Below are 22153 nucleotides of genomic sequence, written 5' to 3'. Positions count from 1 at the left end.
GGAGTAACAGTGAACAGGATATATGAGAGTGCAGGTATCACGCGAAAGCACTATCAGCAACAAATTCCATAACTTTGCTGATATTTAGAGTTGGTTGATAAAATGATAATTGCTCATATTCGATGTGTCTTACATTTTGTGGAGAGAGGGGATACCTGGGCAATATTCTACACTGCCTTGTAGGTGCCAGTTCTGTAATTGAGATAATGATTTATTTATACTGTGATTCAGACAAACAAAAATGTGCTCCTTTTTCTTATATATCAGAGATCCTGAAAATAAATTACTCTAATTTTAAAATCACATTCATGGTTTTGAAATTGCTGCATAAGATGATAAAGGACTTGTGCCAAAAGAGAAAATGCTAGAAAACCTCAGCAGGTCTGGCAGCATCTGTAAGAAGAGAAAAGAGCTGACGTTTCGAGTTAACTGACCCTTTGTCAAAGCCAAAAAAAAGGAGAGAAATAGGGAGGTATATATAATACGCTGAGAGAAGGTGAGTCATGGCTCCAGAAGCAAAGGTAGCAATAAAGAGATGATAATGACAGTGCATAGAGAGATTATAGGGAGATTAGGAGCTGGGAATGACCAAGGCTGAAGCCAGTGCTACTGACAAAATATGTGGGGATGGGTGAAGCAGAGGCAAAATGGAAAACAAGGGAGAAGGGTAGCAAAGGGGGAAGAGGAGAGAAAAAAGGTGACGCGAGAGTGGTGAGCGAGAGAAAGAGAGATAATCAAGAAATAAGAGGTACAGAAGTGAAAAAAATATATTAAAAAAATAAGTAAAATAAATGAAATAAAATTATCTGAAGTTGTTGAATTCAATGTTGAGACCGGCAGGCTGTAACGTGCCATGTCGGAAGATGAGATGCTGTTCCTCCAGTTTGCGTTGAGCTTCACTGGAACATTGTAGCAGGCCAAGAACATACATGTGGGCATGAGAGCAGGATTATGCGTTGAAGTGGCAAGCCACATGAAGGTCTGGGACCTGATTGTGTACAGACCGAAGGTGCTCAGCAAAGCAATCATCCGGTTGGCGTTTTGTCTCTCTGATACAGAGGAGACCACATTGGGAGCAACGAATGCAATAGACCAAATTGAAAGAGATACAAGTGAAATGCTGCTTAATCTGAAATGAGTGTCTGGGGCCATGGATGGTGAGCATGGAAGGAGTAAAGGGGCAGGTGTTGCACCTTCTGCAATTGCATGGGAAGGTGCCGTGTGTGATGGGAGAGGTGTTAGGTGTGATGGAGGAGTGGACTAGGTTGTCCCGGAGGGAATGATCTCTGCGGAATGTAGATAGGGGGAGGGAAGGGAAGATGTGTTTACTGGTGGCGTCATGTTGGAGTTGGCGAAAATGGGGGAGGATTAGTCTTTGCATGTGAAGGCTGGTGGGGTGAAAGGTGAGAACAAGAGGGACCCTATCCTTGTTCTGGGAGGGGAGGGAGGGGGTGAGAGTTGTGGCGCGGGAGATGGACTGCATGCTGTCGAAAGCCCTGTCAACAACTGTAGGTGGGAAACTACGGTTGGAGAAGAAGGAACACATATTAAGATCACCACTTTGGCCAAAGTGGCCTCATTGGAAGAAACGCGGCAGAGGTGAGGAACTGAGAGAAAGGGATAGAGTCCTTACAGGACGTAAGATGAGAAGAGCTGTAGTCCAGATAGCTGTGGGAGTCAGTGGGCTTGTAATGGATATTAGTGGATAGACTATTGCCGGAAATAGAGACAGAAAGGTCAAGGAAAGGAAGCAAGGGTCGGAGATGGACCAGGTGAAGGTGATGGAGGGATGGAAACTGGAAGCGAAGTTTATGAATGCTTCCAGGTCAGGACGAGAGCATGAAGCCGCAACGAAATAGTCATCGATGTACCGATAAAGCAGTTGTGAAGGGGACCCGGGTAGGCCTGGAACAAGAAATGTTCCACATACCCCATGAAAAGGCAGGCATAGCTAGGACCCATGCGGGTACCCATTGCTATACCTTTGATTTGGAGAAAATGGGATGAGTTGAAGGAGAAGTTGTTGAGAGAGAGAGAACAAGTTCAGTCAGGTGGAGGAGAGTGGTGGTGGATGGAGATTGTTCGGGCCTCTTTTTGAGAAAGAAGCAAAGAGCTTTCAAGCCGTCTTGGTGTGGGATGGAGGTGTAAAGAGATTGCACATCCATGGTGATAGAAGGTGGTTAGGGCCTGGGAATTGAAAGCTGTCAATGTATCGCAAAGCATTAGAGGAATCCTGGATCTAGGTGGGGAGGGAGTGAACCAGAGGAGTGAGGATGGAGTCAAGGTAGGAGGAAATAAGTTCAGTGGGACAGGAGCATGCTGACACAATGGGCCTGCCAGGACAGTCCTTCTTGTGGATTTTGGGGAGTAGGTAGAAACTGGCTTGTTAACAATGCTATCAAGCAGCACTTGTTCAGTAATAAATTGCTCAGTGATGCTCAGTTCCATCAGGACAACTCAGCTCTTCACCTCAAGACAGTTTTAGTTCAATTATGAACAAAATTGTTGAACTCCAGAGGTGGGTGACAGCAACTACCATAAGATGGAGAAGCAGAAGTAGGCCCCTCAGCCCACAGAGTCTGGTGCACGAATGAAATCATGGCTGATCTGCAAATCCTCAACTCTACTTTACAGTCTTTTCCACATAACTCTGATTTTCTTACTGATGAAAGTCTTGGAGACACTTAATGAGCCAGTCTCAACAGTCCTCTGCAGTAAAGGATTCCACAAATTCACTATTCTCTGAGAGAAGTAATTCCCCCTCATCTCTGTTTTTAAATGTGTGACCCTTATTCTGAGATCATGCCCTCTAGTCTCAGGCTCACCCACATGTAAATTCACTCAGCATGATTTCCCCTTCATGAAGCCATGAACATGATGGTTGATCATATTTTGTATTTCTAAGTATTATATACTTTGTAGCAGGCTCGAACATTTTTCTAATAACATACATTAAGCTAATTGGTCTATAGTAACCTGAGTTTTTTGTCTCCTTTCCTTTTCAAATAAACATTGACAAGTTTTCCAATCCCCTGGTCTCAACATTTGATAAACTATAGCATTAAGGAGCCCTAGCACAACTGGAGTTAATGGGAATCGGGGGCAACTTTCCTCTGGTTGGAGTCGTACCTAGCACAAAAGTGTACGTTCTTGTTTGGTGGTGGTCATTCATTTAAGTCTTAGGACATCTCTGCAGGAGTTCCTCAAGTTAGTGCCCCAGGCCAAAATCTTCAGCTGCCTCATCAATTACCTTCCTCCCATCATGGTGATGGCAGTGGCAAGGTGGTAATGTCACTGGACTAGAAATCCAGAACCCGAGGCTGATACTCTGGTAACATGGTTTAAACTTTACCATGGCAGATACTGAAATTTGAAGACAACCTTTGATTGTTGTAAAAACTTATCTGGTTCCCATGTCCTTTAGGCATAGCCCATTCTTTGTAACTGCAGACTCTCAACGTGATTGACTCTTAATGGCCCTCTGAACAAATAGAGATGGGCAATAGATTCTGCCCTCGGTAACAATGGCCACATTGCAAGAACAAATGAAAAAAATAGCCATAAGTAGGGATATTCATTGGTGATTGCATCATACGCTGCACCATTTACAACTTCTTAGATACAGAAGTAGTTTGGATTCTTACAGTGTAACAGCTGAAAAATAATCCAGGCTTGGGGAAGTAATGTTTGTGCCACATAACTGTCAGCCTACGACCATCTTCAACAAAGGAGAATCTAATCATTGTCCCTTTGACATTCATGGTATTACCATTGCTGAATCTCCCATAATTAACATGCTATGGCTCACTAGCACCTCTTAGCTTTCATTAAGGGGTCATAACAATTTTCAACATTCACAACATGGTCATGGTGCAATATGCTGGGGAAGCACTGACCTATAAGACCAAAAACAGATGTGTGGGAGCACCACACTTATAAATTCCTCTCCAAGTGACAACCCACCCTGACTTGGAACAACATTGGCACTCCTTCATTGTCGCTGGAACTTCAAAATCCTGGAACTTCCTTCCTAACAGCATTCTGAGTCAAGTCACTCAGCCTGGACTGCTGTGGTTCACACAGTCAACTCACCAATACCTTTTCAAGTACAATTAGGAATGAGCAATAAATGCTGGCCTAACCTTCGAAACACATATCCCATGAATGAATAAAAATTTGTTTTACAATACTGGCAAAATTCATTTCCAGAATATGGATCTCACATGCAAGGCATCTATTGCCTAGTTGCACTGACAAGGTGATAATATAACTCAATGGCTTGCCATATCATTTTTGGATATAGGTAAGAATCAGTACATAATTACTATGCTACTGCACTTAACTATTCTAAAGTACAAATACATCTTATTGCAAAATTTATATGATCATGCATTGTACTTGTCCTAAAGAGTGAAGGAAATGCACTATATTAAAGACACACTTCCAAGTTGTAGAATTTCGCATGCAACTGAATATTGTAATCATTAGCAATAATCCCTACTTCTGACCTCATGACGAAGGCACAGTCATTAATGAAACAAAGGATACAAGAGGTCCTTTTTTCTTATTCTAAAGAGTCAAGCTGAACCAACATAAGCAATAAAAATGATTCAAAAATAAGCAACAGGCAGATAGCCACAGTTTCATCTCCTCTAACCAATTGAATCCCTAAAAACGCTAATTTTCTCTTAACATTTTAATGAAGTGCTTGCTCATGTTTGGAAAAAGTGTTTAAATTAGGTTCTTTCTCTTTTAGAGGCGGTGTTGATATAAACAGGAGGTTCAACAGTCTCCTCACTCCAGGGACTGGCTCTGGGCGAGCTGGTCAGAATCCATGTACAGTGCACATGTAAATAAAGGGTGACTTGGTGATTGGATACCAGCCCCTGTGTAATTTTTCAGTGGTGATGAGAGAAAACAGTATTTCCCTGAATTCGCTCACAACATTCGTCTTTGAGTTGCGGTAAGCATTTCTGGCGTAATGTTTTTATTTGGGAAGCTTGACTTGTTCAATCAAAGACTGGGCCCAATACATGGAAAGAATGCGTTATTTTTTTCTAGACAAATGGATTTTGGCAGATAAAAATCAATGAATAATCTTTTTAACTGCTTGTGGACCAGCAGCATTTTCAGTTATTAGGAGCCTAACTTTCCCTGAGGCACCTTTCAAGAGTTGATGGATTTAGTTAAGGAATATTACAACCCTAGCCTCCTCTAATCCTGAGACGCTATCAGTTTTATTCGGCATGTTCGGACAGCTTGACACCATCCATTGTTCAATGGTCTGGCAGAAAGTGCAATCCAAACATTGAAGGCAGCCTTAAAGAAATGGCCTACACATTCACTTGATACCAAACTGTCACGGTTCCTGTTTGATTATAGGACAACCCCTCACACAACTACAGGGATAACTCAAGGGGAGTTGCCAATGGAAGAAACCAGGTTAAACTTGATATTCCTGGACTTGGGAGGGCAAGGTGAAACAGCAGCAAGAATGCCAGTACTGGCCACATACTTCCTCTATGCGAGACCAACAATTTACATCAGGGGACGAAGTTTCGTGTTGAAGTAACAGAAATGGCCTTGTATGGTTAAGAGGTGAGGTCAACGCAAGGTCAAGTCTGTGACATACAAAGTTTGGGTAGATGAGGCAGTCTTGAACAAGCATGTGGATCATACAAGTGGCTACCTTGCAAACAGGGCAGGAGAAAAACATACCTGACCCCTCAGAATGACCAGAAAGTTTGTCTGAAACCATGGGTTCTCCCCTTATGTCTAGCATCCAAGAAACCTGAGATTGTCAGAGATAGATTTAGCCTAGATTCTGTTACTGTCTGAAGAGGAGGAGGAACCTCTCCCAAGATGTTCTAGGTGCAAGAGATAGGCTATAACATACGAGCCACCCTGGGGTGGGGGGGAATGCACTGATTGCAATAGGGCCAGCTGGATCTCATTGACTATGAGAATCCTGATTAGGGCTGTTGTTCTGGGCCAATCATGGAGTCCTGACTGACAGATATAAAAAGGAGATTTCGAGACTTTCCTCAGTCTCGGGGCTGCCTCTGGGCTAGCTGGTCAGAGTGCTTGCATTGCGCACGTGTAAATAAAGAGTGACTTGGTGACGGGATACTAGCCTCTATGCAGTTATTTTAGGTGGCATTATTAAAAATTAGCTATTTGATTCTAGTTACAATCAAAATAATCAAGCATAAAAAAGTTTTGCTTTCACATCAGTAAACTAGACTTAGCTTTATGAAAACCTTCACATCAATGCAGCGTTACCTGTTTTTCTGAGCGGAAAGTCATCTTTGGGATCATACATCCCTAGCATTGGATGATTGTATGAGGCAGATATGCTGCTTTGAGGTGGCGAACTCTGGTCTAATGAGCCATGCTGGGTTTTTCTGCAGTAAAAAGAACACAATCAAATAATCAGGTTGCAACTCTTGCGTAATGTGTAAGTGTGAAAGCAACTGAAACACATATGAACTCAGAATAATGGATTAAGTAGCACCTGGCATTTTAATTAAAATGAATTATTGTAAATTGTAACCAAAACAGGTTCTAGTTAATTTGAAATTTTACAAGTGCAACTCGTTAGTGAAGTCAGAGGCCTTAAAACCCTCTGAGATACTGAACATCTTACGTTAAAAAGAAAGTTGAATAAAACAGGCAGGTCCAGGTTTAATTCCAAGTCGACGTTAATTGATTAAACTGAAATTACAGAAGTACACTACAATCGCTTTAAAACTCATGTGCTAGACTCTCAGAATCATACGGCACAACCTATATGTCAGTCTTTTCACAGAACTGCTCTACTTATTTATCCTCTCCCCATAACTCTTTACTGTTTTTTCTTTCTTAATTATATTTCTAATTCCTTTTTGAAATTAATTCTGAATTCACCTCCACTACCTGGTAGTGAATTCAATTAACAAGTTGCTACACTAAAAAAAACTCATCTGTCCTCTTGCACTTTTTGCCAATGGGATTGGGGAAAATACACTCACATGGATTGAGAATTTGTTAAGACATAAAGCAGAGTGTGGGAATAAATGTCGTAAGTTGGTTGCCATAAGGGTTGGTGCCAGGTCCACGGCTGTTCACAATCTATATAAATGATTCCAAACTAATTTATGGCACCAAACTGAGGGAAGTGAAAGTTGTGAAGAGAATACAACAATGTTTCAAGAGGTCTTGCGCAGGCTCTGTGAACGGACTAGAAGATGGCAGATAGAATATATTAGAATAAATGTGAAGCTTGGTAGAAAAAAGTGAAGGCAGAATATTTCATAAATCACTAACTTTAACATGCAGATGCAGCAAACAAGTGGGGAGCCAAATGGCATAATTGCCTTCATCACGAATTGAGTACAAGAGTCAAAATGTCTTGCTGAAGTCGTACAGAGCCTTCACCCAGAGTATTGTGCACAGTTTTTATCTCCTTGTCCAATGAGGGATTATACTTGTCAAAGATGGAGTACAGTGGAGTTTCATCAGTTTCATCCCATCGTGGGATGGCAGGATTAATTTATGAGGAGAAACTGAGGAGCTTGGGTCTATATTCCCTAGAGTTTTGAAGAATGAGAGGTCACCTTATGAAACCTAGAAAATTCTTGCAGGGTGTGACGGGTTGGATGTATACAAGATTTTCTTCTCGCTGGTGAGTCTAAAATCAGGAGATATAATCACAAGATTAAGAGGTCATATAAGGCTGAAGAGGCATTTCTTCACACAAAGGGTGTTGAATCTTTGGAATTCTCTATCCCTGTAGAAGCTCAGTCATTGAGTATGTTTAAGACAAATTGATAGATTTCTGAAAACTAATGAAACCAAAGCATACGGAGATAGTGTGGGAAAATTACAGAGGAAAATGATTCGCCATGATCTAATTAGGTTCAATGGCCTACGCCTGTACCTGAGCTTCAATGTTGTAATAATCCTAAGTTGCATTTTCTGGTTAAACATTCAACTGCATTCGGGAAGGGAACATCACGTAGAATTTATGCTTCTGGACTCTTCTCAGGACCCATGACTAAAAGTGCATTTCTTGCTAGGCTGATTGAGGAGAGGATCAATTAACAGTGTTCCCCCTCCCCTACCCAATAGTGAACAACATACTGATTCTTGTAAACTATGCTTATGCATGAATTCTGCTTTTTCAGTATGACTGCTCAGAGTAGAACTGCATGCCAATGTATGAGTTGTATTGAGAGCATCATAGAAAAAAATTAACAGTGCAGAAATTATTTCATTCTTGTTTTGGTCCCATTGTCATACTTGTTTGAGTTGGATAAAAGTGTTATATTGAATAGTTCCTTTTAGCAAGTACCAATTTGTGCTCTGCCCTCCTAAGTTAAAGCAAATAATGAGAAGTACAACTCAATACATTAATAAAAATGGACACCTAAACTTTGAAGAATACTTAACACAAAAATATTCCAACATCAAGGGCCGAAGGGCCTGTACTGCGCTGTATTCTTCTATGTTCTATGTTCTATGTAACACAAAAATGTTCCAACTTCCAAGTTGCATTTTGGAAGGTCAAATTTGAAAGCTGAGTACAGGATTAAGGATAGGATTTTTGGAAGTGTGGAGAAATAGAGGGATCTTGGTGTGCAGGTACATAGATCCCTTAAAATGGCCACCCAAGTGGACAGGGTTGTTAAGAAAGCATATGGTGTTTTGACTTTCATTAACAGGGGGATTGAGTTTAAGAGTCGTGAGATCTTGTTGCAGCTCTATAAAACTTTGGTTAGACCGCACTTGGAATACTGTGTCCAGTTCTGGTCGTCCTATTATAGGGAAGATGTGGATGCTTTGGAGAGGGTTCAGAGGAGGTTTACCAGGATGCTGCCTGGACTGGAGGGCTTATCTTATGAAGAGAGGTTGACTGAGCTCAGACGTTTTTCATTGAAGAAAAGGAGGAGGAGAGGGGACCTAATTGAGGTATACAAGATAATGAGAGGCATAGATAAAGTCGATAGCCAGAGACTATTTCCCAGGGCAGAAATGGCTAACACGAGGGGTCATAGTTTTAAGCTGGTTGGAGGAAAGTATAGAGGGGATGTCAGAGGCGGGTTCTTTACACAGAGAGTTGAGAGACCATGGAATGCGTTGCCAGCAGCAGTTGTGGAAGCAAGGTCACTAGGGACATTTAAGAGACTACTGGACATGCATATGGTCACAGAAATTTGAGGGTGCATACATGAGGATCAGTGGTCGGCACAACATCGTGGGCTGAAGGGCCTGTTCTGTGCTGTACTGTTCTATGTTCTAGCACACAAGACAGGCTAATCTACAGCAAAGTGAGTGTTACAAGTAAATAAGATGCTATAAGGCCCACATTTCATAAACTAGAAGGTTTAAGCTCTAGTAGGTTTAAGAGACACATTTAGTATCTGAGTTTTTCAATTACATGAACTGAAGTGGTAATACTTTTAACCGAAAGATAGCACACAAAGTATACACCAATCTGAAACAATGAATTTGACAAAGTCAATAACATTTATTTAAACTTGTACAAATTTATACTGCAGAGATACAATATATAAATGAGCAAGGATACATGCTCATTTACAAATTTCTCAAATAACTCAAAGAGCGACTGCATGAAAAAATATAATCCCAAAACACCAGTAAAAAGCCCCAAACTCCATGCAATATTAGTGGAATTAGAACTATCCTGGATATAAGCAGTTTCCAAGATGATGCAGGATGGAATAAAGTATGAGCCAAATACATGGAAAATATGAAGGAACTTGGAAATTGAGTGCGGTCCATCTGGATTAGATTTTCATTTCTATTCCTCCCACCACTTTCTTGGGTTTCAAAAGTTTACTCATTTTCAATTCTGTTTTTCAGAGGAATTAGAATGAATTAATAGAATTTTTTTCCACTCTTACAGCACTTAGAGTCATAGAGATGTACAGCACGGAAACAGACCCTTCGGTCCAACCTGTCCATGCCGACCAGATGTCCCAACCCAATCTAGTCCCACCTGCCAGCACCCGGCCCATATCCCTCCAAACCCTTCTTATTCATATACCCATCCAAATGCCTCTTAAATGATGCAATTGTACCAGCCTTCACCACATCCTCTGGCAGCTCATTCCATACACATGCCACCCTCTGTGTGAAAATGTTGCCCCTTAGGTCTCTTTTATATCCTTTCCCTCTCACCCTAAACCTATGCCTCTAGTTCTGGACTCCCCCACCCCAGGGAAAAGACTTTGTCTATTTGTCCTATCCATGCCCCTCATAATTTTGTAAACCTCTATAAAGTCACTCCTCAGCCTCTGACCCCTCCAGGGAAAACAGCCCCAGCCTGTTCAGCCTCTCTCTGTAGCTCAGATCCTCCAACCCTGGCAACATCCTTGTAAATCTTTTCTGAACCCTTTCAAGTTTCACAACGTCTTACCGATAGGAAGGAGACCAGAATTGCACGCAATATTCCAACAGTGGCCTAACCAATGTCCTGTACAGCCGCAACATGACCTCCCAACTCCTGTACTCAATACTCTGAACAATAAAGGAAAGCATACCAAACCTCATCTTCGCTATCCTATCTACCTGCAACTCCACTTTCAAGGAACTATGAACCTGCACTCCAAGGTCTCTTTGTTCAGCAACACTCCCTAAGACTTTATCATTAAATGTATAAGTCCTGCTAAGATTGGCTTTCCCAAAATGCAGCACTTCGCATTTATCTGAATTAAACTCCATCTGCCACTTCTCAGCCCATTGGCCCATCTGGTCCAGATCCTGTTGTAATCTGAGGTAACCCTCTTCGCTGTTCACTACACCTCCAATTCTGGTGTCATCTGCAAACTTACTAACTGTACCTCTTATGCTCGCATCCAAATCATTTATGCAAATGACAAAAAGTAGAGGGCCCAGCACCGATCCTTGTGGCACTCCACTGGTCACAGGCCTCCAGTCTGAAAAACAACCTCCACTACCACCCTCTGTCTTCTACCTTTGAGCCAGTTCTGTATTCAAATGGCTAGTTCTCCCTGTATTCCATGAGATCTAACCTTGCTAATCAGTCTCCCATGGGGAACCTTGTCGAACGCCTTACTGAAGTCCATATAGATCACATCTACTGCTCTGCCCTCGTCAATCTTCTTTGTTACTTCTACAAAAACTCAATCAAGTTTGTGAGACATGATTTCCCACACACAAAGCCATGTTGACTATCCCGAATCAGTCCTTGCCTTTCCAAATACATGTACATCCTGTCTCTCAGGATTCCCTCTAACAACTTGCCCACCACCGAATTCAGGCTCACTGGTCTACAGTTCCCTGGCTTGTCTTTACTGCCCTTTTTAAACAGTGGCACCATGTTTGCAAACCTCCAGTCTTCCGGCACCTCACCTGTGACTATCGATGATACAAATATCTCAGCAAGAGGCCCAGCAATCACTTCTCTAGCTTCCCACAGAGGTCTCAGGTACACCTGATCAGGTCCTGGGGATTTATCCACCTTTAACCGTTTCAAGACATCCAGCACTTCCTCCTCTGTAATCTGGACATTTTGCAAGTTGTCACCATCTATTTCCCTAGTCTATATCTTCCATATCCTTTTCCACAGTAAATACTGATGTAAAATATTCATTCAGTATCTCCCCCATTTTCTGTGGCTCCACACAAAGGTCGCCTTGCTGATCTTTGAGGGGCCCTATTCTCTCCCTAGTTACCCTTTTTTCCTTAATATATTTGTAAAAACCCTTTGGATTCTCCTTAATTCTATTTGCCAAAGCTATCTCAAGCTATCTTACTTGCTTTTAATGAATGCCTTTTCCAATCATTGTTGCGATGTAGAGAAACATTTTTTATACAGACAATGAGTACAGGAAAACATGACCCTTTTAACACCTAAGTTATCTTTCAGACGTGTTTCAAGATCCGGGATACAAGTTCTGTGAGGATATCCAAAGCTGTGACAGAAACCAGTGAACTACTGCAAAATGGATATCATTCTGGCACATGACCTCTCCTATTTCAGTATCACCAGCTTCAATATAGCCAAAATCAACCTTTGCATTAATATTTGCTGACAATTAAACATCTCATGTTTAACTGAACAGCACATGAATTAACAAACTCTGTTTTAACCTACACATAAATACTTATGACCAACCATTTTAGTGGTTATCTATAGTATAGATAGATGAATACTCTCATTGTCATCTTTGGGATGCTTTAAAAATTTGAGATAAACTTGTACCATATTTTATTATACCTACTTTCTTAAGTATCCCTGTACCATAACCAGTTCACCAACCTCCCTCTACTTACCAAAGGATGTATTTCTTTCATAAAGTGATGATTAACCTAAAAGTACTGTCCTCCTCAGCAGTATGTTTAAAAGAGAAGGCATTTAAATGTAAAGAATACGCTTATTTTGCCTTGCAACAGGAAAAGACTCATGTAAATAATGTAGTCAGTGGGTCAGTCTTGGGCTAGTTGCCAACATGCTCAGCAGCATTTCCACTATGTAATCGTGCTACTTGAATATCAACCATGACTCTCGGTCCAACTCTCCACTTTTAAAAAAAAAAGAAAATTGTGCCTTTGTTGTAGAATCAATAACCCCACTTGGGAATAGTGCTTCTTGCTAGCTTCAGCTAGCCAAAATTTGGTTGATCTTTCTGGCAGATCCATAAAGTACCCAGCAGAGAGGTGGTGGTGGGAAAAAGCCAAGCTGCGAGCTTTCTGTTTTTGTCAAGACAGGACTATCTTAGATCAAACTGACATTTTCAACTATATTTTCTCTTTTTATTTAATGAAGCATTTTTGAAAGAAAAACTACATTGAAAGTACTGTGTCTTCCCCAAGAGTACAATTCCCTTTCTAAACAGTGAGTAATGATGACATAATTTAAAGAGCAATGAACTGGTGTAATTCAGCTAAATGAACGTGTCTACTCTATATTAATTCAGAATTCCTTACACTTATCTCTCAATTAGATAGCTAACCATGTTTCTAATTAGAGGTAATTGGCACCTTCTATTCACCAGAAAACAAATGGTCAGTTTGTTTTTATGAACAGGTATAAAAGGAAGCACATTCTCAAATTAGTTCTTCAGCTTCAAAATTATTAACAATGATTTTTTTTTGTGAAACCTCCCATCATCTACATTTTTAAAAATAGAGAGTCATTTACTAATTCATGAACTTTTAGATGCTGTACCTTAGCATTAGTAATCTAACTTTTATTAAACTGAAGCCTCATATTTGTGTGAATTGCTGTTGCTTTCTCAGTAGGCTTGATGGCCAAATCAACATTGAAACATACAACACAGAGGGGGTCACATTTGGCACAGTATGTCCCTGATGACTTTCTGGAAAAGATATTTGAAAATTTATCCTTGCCTTATAACACTGAAACTTTTCTCCATTTCTGTTTAAGAGCCTGTTTTCTATTGTTTGACAAACTGGGACAAACATCACGGCACACAAGTGCAAGTTGCGTGTGACAACATTATGAAGTGAAGGTATAGTGGTTAAGGTACTGATCTCCAGAATCAGTCAGCTCAGTACCAATGCATACAGAGGTACCAATGAAGATCAATATAACCAAAAGAGTCACAGTTCTCTGAAAGAATAGTCATTAAATACACTGATCAGAATAGAATTGAATCAGAAACGCATCCTGGTTGCTCTCAGCAGGAATAAGGGCACTAAATGGTTCCAGACTGCTTTTTGGTGGTAGTGGTGGTTGGGGTGGGGGTACGGGGTGTTGATGGGAGGAGGAGGGGGAGAAAGCAACCAAAAGTCATCTTGATCATTTGTCAATTTACTCAAAAAGCACAAGTTTGTCCAGTATTTATTGATAAAATGGAGATTAGTTTTGATGTCACATTCAGTTGAGCAATATTCCAACATTCATCTGGGATTACACAAGAACAGCAGTCACTTTTGAGTTGTGGCAGGGTGACTGGTACACTGGAATCATTAGGTAAGACATATCTAGGCCTCAGGAAAGGAAACTGAAGGAAATCAAATAAACCTAAAAGAAACCCCAAAGTCTGTGGCTCAAAAAACAAATAAGGTTGAAAACAGGGACAAAAAAAAAGGAAAAGCAAATCAGGAAGCCAAAAGGAGTGTTGTGTTACAGTCGACTTGACAAAGAACAGCAAAACTGGAAACAGACTTTGTGCTGTTCTCTGTAATGTATGGTCATGAGCAAAAAGAAAGAGTTATGTTGTAAAAACTGAAATTAGTTGAATGCTTTTTTGATATGCAACCTCAGTTGATGCCTAAATCCTCACTTCTCAGTTTTAGAAATTTTAGTTTGGATCCTAAAACAAAGAGGATAAAAGACAGCAACAGATTTGAGGTACTATTTATATGAGCATTCCAAGGAAGTGATAATATGTGCAGGGAATGTATTTCAAAAACTGTGCAGATCTTAAGATCCCATTCCTTAAGTTCTACAGAAGCATCAAATTGGACTCAAAACCTTAAACGTTTCTCACTCCACAAATGCTGCCTGAATTGCTGAATTTCTCCAGTGTTTTCTCTTTTCGTTTCAGATCTCCAGCACCCACAGTACTTTGCTTTTATTTAAGATTCTTAATTGTGAATGGAATCTTCAGCTCCTGCAGTGTGTTTGGAAGCAAGATGGGCACTTAGGAGGGGTAGTGACATACCCAATTCCCATCATCTTCTTGCCTCCTGCAGGATTATGTTCTGGTCAGAAATGTCCATGGTGAACCTTCCACTCCTGCTGTCAGTTGAGGCCATTAAGTGGCTAATTAAGAGTCTCAGCCTTCAATTGATGGACCTGATGGGTCAACTACTCCTGTGATATTGCTGAGTGTAAGAACCATCAGTCTTTGATTAGCTGGTAGCTCTTGCTAAGCAGGACTCCTCCCCACCAGATCGTGATTCTGGCAGAAAGCCTAATAGTGGTCTCAACATTGTTTGATCAGTGTGTGGTTCAGTAGACCTTTCCTGGAAAAGGTAGCAAAGGTCTCTCAGGCTCTCCAAGCAGCTGACAAGAATCCATCCTGCGAATATTATTATCTGCTAAGAGTGCAAAGTGAGCAGTCACCTTTGAGTGATTACAGTAATACATGTCAAGTCCTTTTCAACTGACTCCTGTTACAAGTCAGAAAGCAATGGGTGTGGGAGATGTTCTGTAGTTCAAGAAGAAGAAATAGATGAGCTAGTTTAAAGTGTCAACTCTGAATATTCAATTTAAATAATTGAGAATCAATGGCAAGGAATTAGCAAACTGACATCCATTCTGCTGGAAATAATTTTGAGAAGGAAGGTTAGCTACTGACGACATACTACTATATTAAAGGTTAATGCACCATGGAAAGAAACCTATGGACTTTATAACTCAATTGCAGCTGGCATGTGTTGCCCACTTTGAAGAATTAACCTGGTATGGTGATTGTACCAAAGTCAGCAAGCTGGACTTCAAAGAATACAAGTTCCCGATTAGATCAGAATGACAACTCCAGAGAACCCTGGCTGACAAAAACGACAGTAAATGTCAGCAATATAGACACTCTGATATCTGACTCTGAATGAGGCAGTGAAGCACAATCCTGAAGAAACTCTTTTGTAACAGTTGCCTTTGAGTTCGGGCAACCATTTCTTACAGCATTTCTTTGTTCAGGAAGCTTGACCTGTTCGAACTTGCTGTTGAGGACAGACAAATGACATTGTGGCAGACAAAAAAACAATGAGTAATTCTCCTGACAGCCTGAGGAGCTGCAGCTTTTCCTGTCATCAGGAACCTAATATTCCCTGAGGCAACGGATACTAAAACCTTTCAAGAATTGATGGACATAGTTAAGGAATTTTATGGCCCCAAGCATTTTCTAATTTTGAGGTGCTATAGTTTTTACTCGTAATGTGAGAACCAGGGGAATCTGTATTGAGATTTTTGACTATGTTAAGATGACTGACAGAAGCCTGTGACTTTGAATAAACTTTGTGGGCGGCACGGTGGCTAGCACTGCTGCCTCACAATGCCAGAGACCCGGGTTCAATTCCCGCCTCAGGCGACCGACTGTGTGGAGTTTGCACATTCTCCCCGTGTCTGCGTGGGTTTCCTCCGGGTGCTCCGGTTTCCTCCCACACTCCAAAAATGTGCAGGTCAGGTGAATTGGCCATGCTAAATTGCCTGTAGTGTTAGGTGCAGGGGTAAATGTAGGGGAATGGGTCTGGGTGGGTGCCCTTCGGCGGGTCGGTGTGGACTTGTTGGGCCGAAGGGCCTGTTTCCACACTGTAAGTAATCTAATCTAACCCTTAATGAGATGCTCAGAGATGGTTTGGTATGTGAGATTAATGATATAAGTATGTAAAAATGTTGACGTTTGATGTTTAGTTGAAGGCCAACTAAACATCAAACAGATGCTACAGCTGGCTTCATCACTGTGACAAGTGGAGCTAACGAGTTGCAGGGTACTCCGATGGAAGTGAACACCCTCGCCAGTCTGACTGAGCTTGGGGAACACCACTTGAGCGCAAGCAATTGCATAGCCTCACTCAGGACATTTCCTGCACAGAGGGTCTCTAGCTCAGTCAACAGTAACACCCCAAAACAAAACCAAGCCTTGGCCAAACAAGTAAAATTTTCTTCATGACCTGGGTAGGCAAACCACTGTAATTCCTGATGAAGGGCTTTTGCCTGAAATGCCGATTCTCCTGCTCCTCAGATGCTGCCTGACCTGCTATGCTTTTCCAGCACCACACTCTCAACTCAACTCTTAAAGGGTCAACTTTGGAAATGGTTGCATAGACAACCCCTAATTTTCAATGAAGTCAAGAAACAACTATCACCCTCTAAGGTATTAGCACACATGATCCCAAGACTCAGGTTCAGGTTTAGGAAGTTCCACCAATACCGTTATGGATATAAATTTGTAATAATAATGGACCATAGACCCCTACTACTTCTGCTTAAAAACGATAAGGCTGTGTCTCCCCCATAGCTCTGGACTGCATTCAATGGTGGGCTCCAATACTAAGTGCTTATAATTACAAATTAGAACACTGTCCAGGAGGCCAACTACTGAATGTGGATGCATTGAGCCATTCTCACTGGCAGATACACCATCTGTGGTACTGTCAAGTTCTTTTTTTTTGAGATTCTTACACACTTGATGCAACTGCAACACGTCAACTTCTATGAACAACCAAATTTTATTAAGCAAATACAGTACAAACTTTGGAGAAACTCTAAACACTCTTCACCATGCTAGTGAAGCGTGTTGAGAGGTCTCTCTGAACAAAGGAACCAGTCCTTCCTTTATACAAAATCTTACATCACAGTCAGTGATGCTTACAAGACAACCCCCCAGTCACACCTTCACAGTCACATGCCACCCAAGACACAATGCAGTGACCTAATCATCTCCAGAAACAATGTAATTGAAATCATCTTTTAATGTTGTGAATCTTTTTTTTAAACTACAGGGAGTGGTCAAAATTCCAACTGCAATGTTCTTATTTATTTTGAACCGGATGATGCTGCAAATTTAAATCATCTCTGAATAGTAGATGGCCATGTAAATGGTTCTGAATAGCAAGGGATGGGAATGTAAATTCCCTACGATCTATCTGTAACTCGGAGGCATTCTCCACCTAGACTCGGACATCCAATTTCCTGTAGGTCAGCAAAGCAAATTAACTCTTTAATATTACAGAACTCCAACAGTAGAGACTGTAATGATATTAAATTTTCTGGACTTGCTCCCAGTCACCAGTGACAATATCAGACTCTGGACACCAAAAGATCCAGTTGTTCCAGTTTTGGAAGGAGAGGGTGAAATAGCATTAGGAATTCCATTACTTCAATGCTGGATACCAGACTTTTCCAGATGAGAGCAACAATTTGATACAAGGGTCAAAGTCTGGTGTATCACTGAATTTGGAAATAGTCCTGAATGGCTAAGAGGCATGCTTGACACGAGGTTAGGACCAGTGATGTATAAAGTTCGGGTAGATGTAATCATCCTGAATGAGCATGTGTACCGCATGAAAGCCACAAAAGCAAAATTTGCCCTGCCTCTCAGAACATTCAGAAATGCTGCCGAAACCCATCAAGCATTGTCGAGTTCACTGAATCCGAGATGGACATGATGGAAGTAGTTGCCCTGACGCCTTAGTTGCAAGAAGGGGAGACTGAAATTCTACTGAGGAGCTCCTAGTGCAAAAAGCAGGCTCCTGTGTATATCTGACACCAAGTTGGAGGAACCTAACCCAGTGCTGAAATGCCCCATGAGTCTCTCCAAATAAAAAGCACTGACTTATATGCTCTGACTCAGAGGGGGAGGAATGTAGTGATTGTATCGAGGAAACCAGTTGGACCTCAAAATGAATTCCCTGATTGTGGATGGTATATAAAAAGGGTGAGTGTCAGAGATACTGACACTCTGGTACCTGGTACCGCCTCATTAAGCGTCAAAGTCAAGGACTGTTCATGTGCAAATAAAAGGAAACTTCGTCACGGCATACTGACATCTTAAGGAATTATTTCACCTGGGGTTTACATTTAATACTCCAAGATTTAGTTCTCAAGTTATTCCCTTTCAAAACTATCATTTTGATGGCATTTTTATTTCTCATTCATTCACAGATCATGGGCAACACTGACAGTGTCAGCTCTAACTGAACTCCTTGAAAACCTTTCCGTTGAGTGCTTGCTAGACCATTTCAGAGGGATATTAAGACCCAAATACATTTTAAACAGATAGAAATTTAAAAAAAAAATTACTCACTGGATCTGGGCATCTTAGGCTTGGCCAGTATTTACTGCCCTAGAAAAGATGGAGGTGAGCTGCCTTTTTGAACTATTTCAATCTTGGGGATCGGGATACCCACAGTGCTGTTAGGAAGGGAGTTCCAGGATTTTGATTCCATAACAGTGGAGATGTATTTTCAAGTCAAGATGGTGTGGCTTAGCAGGAAAATTGCAGGTGGTGGTGTTCACATGCATCTGTGAATCAAATCCTACTAGGTGGTTGAGGTCGCAAGTTTGGAAGATGCTGTTGTAGCAGCCATGGTGAGTTGCTGCAGTGCATTTTGCTTATGTGCATCTTGTGTGTAGATTGTGTCACTGCATTGATGGTGAAGGGAGAATGGGGTGCCAACCAAGTGGGAGACTTGGTTCTGAATGTTGGAGCTGTATTCATCCAGGCAAGTGGAAAGTATTTCATCACATACTCCGGATTGGCACCTTGTAGATGACAGTCAGACATTTGGGGGCAGGCAGCAAGTTACTTGCTGCAGAATTACTAGGCTCTGGCCTGCCCCTGTAACTACCGTATTTGTACGCCCGGTTCAATTCAGTCCCTAGTCAGTAGTAACCTCTAGGATGTTGATAGTGGGGGATTCAACAATGGGAACATCATTGAACATCAGTGGGACAATAGATGATCATTGCCTGACATTTGTGGTGTGAATGTTACAGGCAGTCCCAGGTTAAGAATGGGTTCTGTTCTTCAAAGTGTTCGTAAGCGGATTTGTTAACAAGTCGTAATACAATACAGTACAATATAAAACAGTCATTTGTAACTACAGGCAAATGTTAGATTGTATGTTGCATCTTGAAATTTCTGAAAATTCATTCATGGGATGATGTCACTGGCGAGGCCAGCATTTATTGCCCATCCCTAATTGTCTGGAGCACAATTAAGAGTCCACCACATTGCTGTGGCTCTGGATCACATGTCAGCCAGACCAGATAAGGATAGACAGGCAGGAGTCTGAAGAACACGGCAAGCCAGGCAGCATCAGGAGGTGTAGAAGTCGACATCTCTGGTGTAACCCGTCTTCAGGACTGGGGTGGATATTCAGATAAAGGGGGTGGTGAGGACAGGATAATGAAGTGGGGATGGGTGAGTACAAGTAGAGGACATGACCTGGTTTGTCAATGGGAGGAATGAATCTGGTTGGTGGCAGGGAGGGGGAGGGGCTGGGAAGAGCGTTGGGGGATGGGGAGGGAGGTTATTTGAAATTGGAGAACTCAATATTGAGTCCTCCAGGCTGTAGGCTGCCCAGACAGAAGATGAGGCATTGTTCCTGCAATTTGCACTGTAGTTCGTTGTGGTAATGGAAAAGGCCAAGGATGGATTCATACCTGTCTTCACCTATCCCCAGTTTACTACCCTGCCCACGCCATCCTCTTTATCTGCAGCTCCACCCACACTCATCCCCAGTCCTGAAGACAGGTTACCCAAACCCTCTCCACCTCCTGATGCCGCCTGGCTTGCTGTGTTCATCCAGCCTCCTGCTCGTCTATTTTGGATTCCAGCTTCTGCAGTTTTTGTATTGTTTCTAGACCACATAAGGATGGTAGTTTCCTTCCTTAAAGGATACTAGTGAGCCAGATGGGTTTTTTTCAACAATGGATTCTAGTCATCATTAGACTTTTAATGCCAGATTTTTTTGTTGAACTCAAATTTCACATCTGCCAAAACAGGATTTGAACCTGGGTCTTCAGAACATTATCTGGGTCTCTTGATTAACAGTCCAGTGATTATACCTCTAGGCATCAGTTCCCCAATATTAATATTAATACACCACTGTACAGGATCTGATTCATAAGTACAAGTGTCCCTAAGTTGAACATTTGTCAACCACTTGTACTTGCCATTTATCAGCCCAAGCCTTGATGTTGTCCACATTTTGCTGTATATGTTCACAGATTTTCACAGACTGCTTCCGAAGTTGAGGAGTCACAAATGTTGTGCAATCAATAGTGAACATTCCCACTTCTGACCTTATGATGGAAGGAAAGCCACCGAGGGAGTAGCTGACGATAGTTGGGCCTAGGAAACTACCCTGAAGAACTCCTGAGGTTGACATGATTAGCCTCCAAAAATCTTAACAATTACCTACCTTTTATTCGAGATACAAGTCTAACCAGCAGAAGGTTTTCCCCTGGTTTTCTTTGATATTAAAGGCAGTCACACACAGCTCTCCTCTAGAGTTCTTGTACTCATGCTTAGACCAAGGTCATTATGAGGTCATGAGCTGAGTAGCCATGGAGGAACATAAAATGAGCAGTGAGCATATTACTCCTTTGCAACTGCTGCTGGAGTCACTATCGATGACCCACTCCATCACGTTGTTTATGTTTGAAAATAGACATACGAATGGTAATTGGTCAATGGATTTGTTCTGCCATTTGTGGACAGGATATAACTGGGCAATTTTTCTCATTGTTGGATTAGGTCACTGTTGTAGCTGTACTGGAACAGCTTGCTAGGGGAGGAGCTAGAAGAATAGGACCTTAGTGAACCAGATAGACTTTTATGACAGTCTAGTAATTACACAGTTGCTATTACTGATACCAACTTTTCATATTTCACATTTATTTAATGAACTGTTTAAATTCCCCAGCTGACTTGATGAAATTATTGGTCCAAGCTTTTGGATTTCTCGTGCAGCAACATAGCCACTCTGCTATTTGTGTTGTTGAAGCAAATGGACAGTGTGGCTGGGAAACAAAGTAGATTTATTCAACTGTTACTGCCACTGTTGAGTTTAGGTTAAATGCAAGGCAAAGCTCTCCTTTTTATATTCTCTATCAGTATCCCTTAATGAACCAGTAATTTTACTGTTCCGCTATGAGCCATCCCTCTGGATTCAGTGTAAGATTATTTGATGATCGATTAGGGAGTTTGTCCCTTTGTTATATAGCTCATGTTTCCTGCCAAAACCCTTGTCTTGTGCTCAGAGCAACAAAGTAGCATTGTGAGCTCTTCAGGACTGGGGTGGATATTCAGATAAAGGGGGTGGTGAGGACAGGATAGTGAAGTGGGGATGGGTGAGTACAAGTAGAGGGCATGACCTGGTTTGTCAATGGGAGGAATGAATCTGGTTGGTGGCAGGGAGGGGGAGGGGCTGGGAAGAGCGTTGGGGGATGGGGAGGGAGGTTATTTGAAATTGGAGAACTCAATATTGAGTCCTCCAGGCTGTAGGCTACCCAGACAGAAGATGAGGCATTGTTCCTGCAATTTGCACTGTGGTTCGTTGTGGTAATGGAAAAGGCCATTGTGAGCCCAACTTGAGCCCATATTATGTGCCATGAACAGCGTAGATGTGGTGTCAATTTATGGGTAGCTTGTAGAATGCCAACCATGTTTATAACTTCTTTACCACTGAAAGGGTGGCCATTTAA

The 22153-nt window shown here is 41.6% G+C and overlaps 1 protein-coding gene across 12 annotated transcripts in view; it reads right to left on the bottom strand.

Annotated features, from left to right (window-relative positions):
* hdac4 (histone deacetylase 4) overlaps positions 1–22153 on the bottom strand; it is a 528171-nt gene that overhangs the window by 168958 nt on the left and 337060 nt on the right. For all 12 annotated transcript variants that reach the window (XM_087988782.1, XM_087988780.1, XM_087988779.1 and 9 more), the window contains one exon: positions 6283–6404. In XM_087988782.1, the coding sequence (XP_087844908.1) occupies positions 6283–6404 (122 nt within the window). The remainder of the gene's footprint in view (positions 1–6282; positions 6405–22153) is intronic.

Source organism: Chiloscyllium plagiosum, unplaced genomic scaffold (assembly GCF_037043375.1).
Source record: "Chiloscyllium plagiosum isolate Xiang-an unplaced genomic scaffold, Cpla_swu_hap1 HiC_scaffold_7, whole genome shotgun sequence".
Classification (NCBI taxonomy): domain Eukaryota; kingdom Metazoa; phylum Chordata; class Chondrichthyes; order Orectolobiformes; family Hemiscylliidae; genus Chiloscyllium; species Chiloscyllium plagiosum.
Note: the sequence above shows the minus strand (reverse complement) of the source record. Positions and strands in the feature narration are given on the sequence as shown.